Genomic DNA, 9,416 nt, shown 5'->3' with positions numbered 1-9,416 from the left:
GTGTCACTTCTTTATGAAATATTGTCATCTTCACCTTTCAAACTAAAGCTACTCTTAGTACAGGACCTTTACTTTATACTGTTCTAGCTGCACCGTCCGGGCGGTAATTGCATTGCCCTTTTCTTTTTCTAAACTAATTACCTGGTTTGTAGCAGCTGTACACCACTGTGCTTTGTTTTGGAAACAGACGCACACGTGCTTCTCTAACACAGTACAATTATTCTGAGCTTCAGAGGACAGGAAACAGCGCACTCTAGTGGAACAAATTATTTTTTATACATGGTCCTCATCCTCCCAAATTAACTTGGACCTCAAATGACGCCTGCAGTCAGCGCTGATGACTTATATCACTTTAGTTAAGGAGGAAAAAATGACACCTGCATAGTTTAATGCAGTGCACTGTGGGAGTAAGACTCAAACTTAAGTCTTTTGAGTTGCAGTATTGGTTCTGTCATTAGCTTTTCAATTTATGTTCCAGCACAAGTATTTGATGGTTCCTCTTTGGATTCAGATCTTGGCTAAGTATTTTTGATTCGTGACGGATCTAGCACAGCTTACCACTTTATAGACGAGCCCTTTTTTACAGAAGTTATGAAAAACAGTAACTCTGACACGGCATGTGATTCACTTACTGGATTTGTGACAAGTTGTGAGACAGCACCACCTGCTGGTTCATTCTGCAGTAGCAGGTTGTATTTGTAAAGACCCGTAAGAAATTGTATGGTAGCACTGTCTGTAATTACTTTCATATTTTATGAAGTCATTTTGAAGATTGTTTATTCCTGGTGTGCACCAAGTTTAAGTAGAAACCTATAGCTGGAAAGAGCATCCTGTTTAGGTATGTTTTTTAAAGATAGTTCCAATAGCTGCCTTTAGGGCAACTGGCTAACTCGTGCCATGCTGTGAACAACACACAAGGAACAATAAAGAAACAGATGAGACAACCAGAGCACTAACAGAGTGAGAAAGGGGTCAAGGGGGCAGGTCAGAGGTTGCATATGCTTGACCAACTTCTCAAAACCATGAGCTGACACAGCAGGGAACTGATGAGTGGTGAAGGCATGGTCAGGGGTGGAGAAGGTCAGTGACTGAAACAAAGGAAAGGGCTTTGATGGTAAGATGGTAATGCCAGTGCAATTTGTATGCATCCTTATAGAAGCACACACCAGGATAAAAGCAGAGCAGTGTAGTAAAGCGTACCGAAAGCGTGGTTGAGAGTAAGAAATAGCTTCAGAATGTGTTGTGTTGGGTTTTGTTTTTTACTGTCTCCTTACCTTTTCATGGTCTTTGCAATCATTCTGAGTTGTTCTTATTGCACTCTCTCAAGTCTGCATTCAGGCGCTTTCATGGAAGTTCAAGAGCTGCACTTAAGGTTCTAGCCACTCCATAAAAGTATAATATGAAATGAAACTTCCTCAAAAATCCTTGCTTTGTTGTTTTGTATATTTCATTACTTTGCTTTCGGTTATTTCAGTTACGCTGTCCAAGAACTATCGGCCAGCACACTGATGATATACTAAGTGCTGACAGACATATTTGGCATAAGTCTAACCTGGCCATGGGAGTCTTTTTTCAAGCCAGGAGCTCCCCTGCATGTGAACCGGCATGGTTTGTTGTGCTCCATGGAAACTGAGTGTCTTAGGGCCACTTTACGTGTTGCCAGCAGCTCTGCACTCAGTCAGTGTTTGTCAAATACAGTTGAACGTTTATGCAAATATTTTTTTTTACCTCAGTACATGAATGATGGGGATTTCACTGTTGGCTTGCGTGCTTCTATCCACTCTGGATTAAACTAACTCGGCAAACAAAAAAACAAAACAAAACCAAACTTTTAAAAGGTTACCTCGAGTTACCTCTGGACTCATCAGCCATCGCAGACATGTGGTTTGCTTCACATGCAAGTAAAAATCACAAGGATCTGTGTGTTGGACTAATATTGAAAAATGTTTTGTTCTTACTTCTATGTCATGATCTTAAAGCTATGCAGAACATTGTGTGTTCTATTCAATTGTCATAAACAGCAGCATGTCTCAATACAGTGCTCCCTCGTTATACTGCGGAACAGGTTATCTGGCAGCTTAAAAGTCAGGCAACATATCATATTTGCCCCATAGTGCCATTACACTAGCACTTGTATTGTCATTATAAGACAGGACACAAATTGCACAGAACGTACAGCGTTATAAAGGAGAGCACTGTACTGTCTTTGTTTGAATTATTTTTGTGAACAATTTTTTATTGTTTTTAGACAATTCAATACAATACTATTCAATATAATAATAGTAATAGCAAACTATTTACAGTGCTGGCTGGGACACAAAACAAAAAACAAACAAACAAAAAAAAACCTTTACATAATTTAAGTAGGTATTGTTTGAATTATTAAAAGAAGGCCAGTTTGGGATCTATTTTAGAGGTCTAACCAGATGCTGATCTTAATACCCTAAAATGTAAATTGACCCCATTGCTGTAAGGAGGTTAATTCACTAGCGTCTTCTGATTTTTACCTTTGGCAAGCCTCACAAGGGAACAGGGTTTGGTGGCCTGAACTACTGATTTCTTCCCTTATAAAAGTTTCCGATTGTAAAAGCAAAGTGTAATAATGCATACTGAAATCGTGGTAAACATTGTAAAGAATAGCCAGGTATGGTAAAGCATATTAATAAACATGGCAACATATGGTAAATGCATAGTATAATCATGGGAAAAGCAGGGTAAAACTGCAAAAACACAGTGGTAAAAATTTAAAAGGGTTGCTATGTTGGATCCATCTGTCTCAGACAATCCCAAGCTGTAGATGGCATGCATTCCCCTCTATTAACAATTGTTTTCAACAAGTGGAGCTCCCAGACTTACGTAGCCTCTCTCCATAGCAGCTTTGTGTGCAACTTTAAAAAAGCGATACACATTATGAGCTCCACATTTCCACAGAAAGAACAGACTCAAGTTTCTCATTAATATAATCTTTAATTAATGGAATAATGCATGATTTTACAGCAAGCTTTTTTTTTTTGTATTTTTTTTTATTTCATCTTAACACGTATTTTTCTCAGAAATTTCCTGAACAAAGTATTCAGTTCAATTCATTCAGTTCCCTAAGTACCAAAGCACGCACTTGCAAGCATCAATAGAAAACATCTTAGTGGCTTATTTTATTTTATTTTTTAGCTTCTGTAGTGAAGTCAGAAGACAAAAGTAGCTTTGAATAGTTACAATTATTTCAGAAAACACAACTTTTACAGCTCAGCTGGGTATCCCATAGCTTACACAAAAGTGGATAATTTTACCATTTGTAAACTGTTTTGTCAAATAATACTAAGAAATAATTATGTAGTCTTTACTGAATCAAGGCAATGACACTCAATTGCTTTTGAAAAGATCTTCATTGCCTCTGGTAAATAATGATAATTACATAGGCAGTTATAGGTTTTTACAATATAATTGCAGGTTAGGTTATTGAATTTGCTTCGCCGTATTTTCAAATGTAGTTACCGACCACTAGCAGAAATGCATTTAAAACTGTACTGTACTTGCCCTATGAGATTGTGAAACGGTGTTGTGCATCCTGCGCTGCTGCTACATGCATCATGGCTTTTCCGCATTAGGTATAACTGTATACGCATATAACGTATACAGATCTATGCATGTTGTTATTAATTTTAGCATTAACAGAAAGTTTTAACATAACTCTGTTGTTGTTGTTGTTGTGGTGTAGTGAGTGAAGTTTAAGCTACTAAAGCATTTTTTTTATGAACTTGGTATCATTTCTGTATTTTAAGTTTTCAAATTAATGTTTAAGCATTGCCTTACAACCACTGAAAACTGCACTGAAATGAAATCAACCAATGCGTTTTCTCAGACATTTAAAGCCCTCATCAATCAACGTGTCTTCTCTGCATGTTGATACAATGCTAGTGTAAGCCTCTCCGGTGCTGTGCTCAGAATAGGGCAGGGAGGGTAACATAAGGTTGGTAGCATGTTTCTGGAACTTGGAGCAAGTCTTGCAATGTAAAAGTTAAACCATCTCTTAAACATCTAACTCAGGGTGTGGATTTCATAAAACTGTAAATCTGGAGATATTTACACAAAGGAGTTCACAGAACTTGTTTTGAAAACCATTAAAAAATGACAGAAAAGGCCAAGACAAACTTGTCAGAATGATACAGGAAGAAACTTGGAATGGCATTTTACATGAGGTGTGACCTGTAGTCGCTTCATAGGTTACAACTTTAAAAACAATTGGTTAAGAAGCCAGTTTCACCTGATCATGTACAGAAGTTTAGTCAAACCTGTGGAGTAAGTCATTATCAGTGGCTGTTTATTTGAGATTATAAAGGAGTTGCCTTAGAAACCTAAAACTGCCAAGTCTAATTAAAGCAATAAAATACAGCGAGTGACATGATTTTAAACTCATGTACCCTTATTATATAGATAACAGTAGCATATGGAACAAAAAAAAAAACATTAGATTCTTTGTAGTAATAATGTACTGTAAATACAAGTAACTTTTAAAACAAACGTTTGGCTCTCTGCAAATATGGTTTCTAAGCTGCCACCTTCCGACAGTGACTGAGAATAATCATAGCTTAAGTACGGTACACAAACGATACAAATAAACAAAACATAAACAAGGTCCAAAAAAAAAACAACTCATTGTTGGGAATTCAATACAAGACTGTCAGGCTGAGAGAGAGTGATTTAAGGTTCTGTAGTTAAGAGTTTGCATTGTAGAGTTTAGAGTCACAATGAATTGAGAGCTTGGTAGCCCAACCTTCTCCACCCCCACCTTCCCTGCCGTTATTCATCCCTTCACTTAACAAACTGGAACACCAAACTAGCATGTGCCTTTTCATTCCCTGCCTGTTTAATATCCTAATCCGCGTGTTCGACACCATTCTTTATTGTTGTTGTTGTTTGCTTATGGGAAGCATATCAGTGTTGCACCGGCTCAAAGCACAATACTTCACCAGTGGACTTTCGTGTGTGGCACCTATATACTTCCCCACAATATATCTTTTCAGACTTTTCTTTAGTGGAATCGTTTAGTAAGGGGGGCAAATAATGATCTAAGAAGAAACAATATCAGAAAATCATACATAACACATACACAAAGTAGCTTTTTTAAAGCAAGCAAGATATGAAATATTAGGGAAATGGTGATGACATAAAGTAACAAGGTTCAAACACTGTGTAGGGCATACATTTAACATAAGTAATTTAGTCTTCCAGTTATGCAAGGCTTCACACCCTCATAGAAACCTCAACTCTGGGGCCTGGACTTGTCACAATCCTCAGATATGGAGAACAAAAAAAAACAACAACCGGCTCTCAGTATGAGACCATTCTAATGGAAACTATTAACCCTTACTAACCAGGCTGATGTCTTACGCAAGGGGACCCCTGTTGCATAGAGTGGCCAGCAAGCAGTAATGCCAACACTTAAAATAAAGTGAAGGGAAATATCCTGCAGTGTGATCCTGTAGGTCATGCAGAAAGTTTAGTCTTGAAAATCTTAAAAAGCTATACTTTATACCCTTTGAATTTGCATATTATTTATTTAACCATAATAATACGTATTATAATATATTTTTTATCTCTATATTAGCTCATGCTATGTGTTCCTGATCATCATTTATTACCTTTTCAGATTTTAAACAGATTTTGCATGTTTAATAAAGTTACCACCATATTATACCTTTTGGGGCAAGCCTAAGCAAAGGATTTCTGTAATGAGTTTAGAATTGACAACTAGGGATAAGACTAGGGGTAAGAAAATATATAACCAACTGTTTCAAGGGGAAAAAATAACAAGTGCACACCCCTTGTGACCCCCAAAGGTAAAATTGGCCAGTGTCTTTATTAAACATGCGTTAGTGCCGTAGTACAGCAGACAACGGGGACTAAGAACACAACGATGGAATAATAAACATAACATAAAGAGAAGGCAAATTTAGAGGGTATTAAGCATTAATACCTTTTTTATTAGTTCTGCAAGCAAACTAATGATTGTATTTGTGACCTATAGACCTGCAGCAGCATTGCTAGAATTTAAAGGGAGCCTTTTTATATTTGTTAAATCTTACAAATTGCTCCAGCAAATAACGGAGGATTGTCATCTATGCTTCTGTGTTTTGTAACAAACCCAGAACTGAGGCCCGAATGGGGGCTGAACAGTGCAAGTTTACCACTGCTGTAAGTGCACTGCTTTTAGATTGATGCAAAAATGTAGAACACGTTTAATTTAAACCAGAGCACTGCAAAGCTAAAGCCTATTGCACATTTCAAACATAATACAAAAAGAGGAATACAACGATAGTACACTCATGAATGCATCCGCATATAAATCTTCATTGTATACATAAAACAAAAATAGCCCAACAAAACATAAATCCATAGCAGTCATCCCTGTCTTAAAGACCATTCTTTTACAGACCTTTATGTGTATATATATATATATATATATATATATATATATATATATGCGGCCTATGTTGATTGTAAATCAATACATTGTAATTCTTTTCTTTTTATCCTTCTTCACAAGACTTAACGGTGTCATAAAAAATAAAAAGTGCAAAAAAAAAAGAAGCTTTCAAACAAAAACATAAAAAAATGGAAGCATTGTACGCCAAACTTGCTGCATAGCTGAATTCTATTTAAAGCGAGTCTTTGAAGGTGAGGTGGGAAGTTAAGCTGCTTGTAAATTTTTTTTTGTTACTTTTTGTTTTCTTTTTCACATCAAGTCACTTGAAGTGAAATAAAAAGGTCAACAGTTCACAAGCAGGTCATTTATGTTATCCGTGGGAATGGTTGCCGTGGCAGTGCCTCCGCCCACCAGGTAGACAGCAGTGCTGGATTTGGAGCGGCCTGCCCCCTGGTGGCTGTTGTTGTTCACTTCGCTGTCGACTGTGTCTGTGGAGATGACCCATGTGGAGGGGCGCCACCTCTTCAGGGAATACGGAGTCTTCACTCGCTTCTTGATCTTCTCCCCAGAGCCTGGCTTGCCATCCCGTGGCATTTCACCTGAAGAAAAACAAAAGCAAAAAAAAAAACTTTTACAGGTGAAAAATGAACCCAATTATTAAATTATTTGGAAACCTTTAAATTGAGTGGATATATGTCCACAAAGCTTTAACTAGAAAACATTGCTTAGTTTGTAACTATGAAGACTATGAAGAAACACACTACTTCCATAGTCCTGGGAATGCCAGTAATGTGCTGATTCTGAACACTGTGAAAACAGTGCAGGACAGGATGATGCGGTCCTTTACTTTTAAACAACGCTGCAGATTGTCTCAACAAGGCAGTGCATCGTTCTGATCCCTGAACATGCAGGTGAAGTGAAGTCTCAACTCCTGCAGTTTCATTTCCCCCCAGCAGGCGTTGCTGTTGGGCTTGATTCACTGCAACAAACAGAACGTCACTTTGCTACAAACTGTAAAGCCATAAATATTTGGTGAATCACACCCACAAAACCTATTTTGCTCCACCTGGTGCTATATACGAAGTATGCATTGTTAGTGGAATTTGATATTCGTGCCAAAAAGGTTTGCAGCGTTTTTTCATATGTGAAAAACACATAATAAAAAGGCTCACAAATATTTATGGCTTTACTGTGTGGCTTTAATCTTTTTTTTTCTTTAATGGAGTTCTTATTTTGTTCACAAAGATTGTGATTCATTTACTTCAAGGGAAGTTACAGTACTTTATCAGTCTTTAATCTAATCTTGGAATAATGTGCACTGGATTACCAGCTTCACAGTCTTGGAATCTCCTTCCTCCTGAACTACTGATGTAAAGGTTACCAGGGAGCGTACTTTGTGTTGTACCAACATACAGCTCAGATGCCTAATTATGAATGTTTCTACTATTGACACAAGTGATGGACACACAGGCGAGTGGGACACCAACTAGGCTTCCACTCAAACAACATGAAAAGGTCAAGGGTCATTCCCTCAGTAACTCACCCTGCATGTCGCAGCTATCCAGACTGTTGTTGGCTGACAGATCCAGTGAGTTCGGCCTCTCGACTCTCCTCCCCCGGGGCTGCCGTAGATTTGTTTCTGCCGCAGTATTGTCTGTGCCGGCCACCGTCATGGTCGCCCGCTCCACAGCTGGACACAGGTTGCTGTTGTTGTTATTGGAGTTTGTCCGGCCCGCATCCAGCGCCCGGTGGTCCCTCCTGTCCACGAGCCTCTCCATGAGGCCGTTGTCCCTGCCAGCCTGCTGCTCCCGCCTCAGCAGGGGCTCGTGCTCGTCCGGGCTGGAGTTGATGTTCAGTCGGCTGTCCTCCACGCTGAACTGAGACTGCAGGGCCTCTTGGACACGATGGGCAGAACCGTTGGCCAGCTGGCTGGTGGGCACTGACCCGTTGGCGTACTGGGTGTGCATGGCGGCAGTGGAGGAGGAAGAGGAAGATGGCACGTTTGGCATCTGCCCTCGGCTTTGCCCGTTGTTGGTAACTGTCACCACGTGAGGCTCGGCTGCGTTGACTGTGTTCAGTTTGGCCACCCCGGTCTCCACCTGCTTCAGGTTGGACTTGTGCTTGCTGCCGAACTTCAGGCGAGGCTCCTTGGTGACGTTTTTGGTGTTCAGCGGCAGGCTGGTGGGCCGCTTGGGCAGGTTCAGCTGCTTGGGGAGGGGGTATATGGGTGCGGACGGCATGTCCGCCATCAGGCCCGCGTTGCTGGCAGCCAAGCCACCCACTTGGCCGAAATCCTGCTGGCCAGTGACCTCCGCGGCCAGCTTGATCAGAGGGTAGAGCAGGCTGGAACTGCTGCTGCTGAGCGGGTCGGGGCCACTGAACTGCTTCATGGAGTGCTCCATCAAGTTCTCATCCGAGCACTCCTTCAGGTTCTTGTCCACCTCCTTGGGGTCCAGCTTGGTGGTCTCCAGGTCTTCCTCTGTCAGCTGCAGGCAGACCAGCGAGGGCCCCCCGTGCTGCAGGAGGCTGTCGTCGGGGAAGGTTGTCTCCGAGATGGTGGTCATGACGGTGCTGGGGGTCAGTCCCGTGGTGGTGGTGGTGGTGGACACGCTGGTGCCGCTGGTCTCGGGGCTGGGGAGCCGCGCCTGGGCCTGCTGCCGCTCGTAGTTGATGGAGTTTCGGTTCTTCTCGGGCCCCGTACCGGCGGCGGTGGTGGAGGGGGTCGAGTTCTCGCTGGACAGGTTCTTGACGATGCCCTCGGCGTGCTGCAGGGAGTCCTCGATGTAGGAGGATGAGGAGTAGTCGGGGTACGGGCCGATCTTTGGCACTCGTCTGCTGTGTGAGAGATTCCTGGGAAAAAAAAGGACAACCAGTAAGTTGAGCCACTTTCCTGCTCTTTTTGCTAAGTGATCCTGCTCACACCTAGTTAGCAGCTTGAGCTGTTGAGATCTCTTTATTGAGCTGGTCACAGCTGAACAAATTAGAATTAATG

General features: G+C 41.1%; 1 protein-coding gene across 2 annotated transcripts in view; it reads right to left on the bottom strand.

Annotated features, from left to right (window-relative positions):
• Positions 1–3,002: 3,002 nt before the first annotated feature.
• The window catches only part of LOC117426670 (bone morphogenetic protein receptor type-2-like), a 93,783-nt gene continuing 87,369 nt past the window's right edge, over positions 3,003–9,416 (bottom strand). The window contains exons 12-14 of one of the 2 annotated variants that reach the window (XM_034044544.3): positions 7,968–9,274; positions 7,272–7,403; positions 3,003–7,023 (exon numbers count right to left, since the gene is read on the bottom strand). In XM_034044544.3, coding sequence (XP_033900435.1) covers positions 6,767–7,023; positions 7,272–7,403; positions 7,968–9,274 — 1,696 coding nt within the window. In that variant the 3' untranslated portion in view covers positions 3,003–6,766. The remainder of the gene's footprint in view (positions 7,024–7,271; positions 7,404–7,967; positions 9,275–9,416) is intronic. The other variant, XM_034044545.3, reaches the window with a different exon arrangement.

The sequence above is a fragment of the Acipenser ruthenus genome, chromosome 11, assembly GCF_902713425.1.
Source record: "Acipenser ruthenus chromosome 11, fAciRut3.2 maternal haplotype, whole genome shotgun sequence".
In the NCBI taxonomy this organism is placed as follows: Eukaryota; Metazoa; Chordata; class Actinopteri; order Acipenseriformes; family Acipenseridae; genus Acipenser; species Acipenser ruthenus.
The sequence above is the reverse complement of the archived record's forward strand: the minus strand, read 5'-3'. Positions and strand labels throughout refer to the sequence as shown.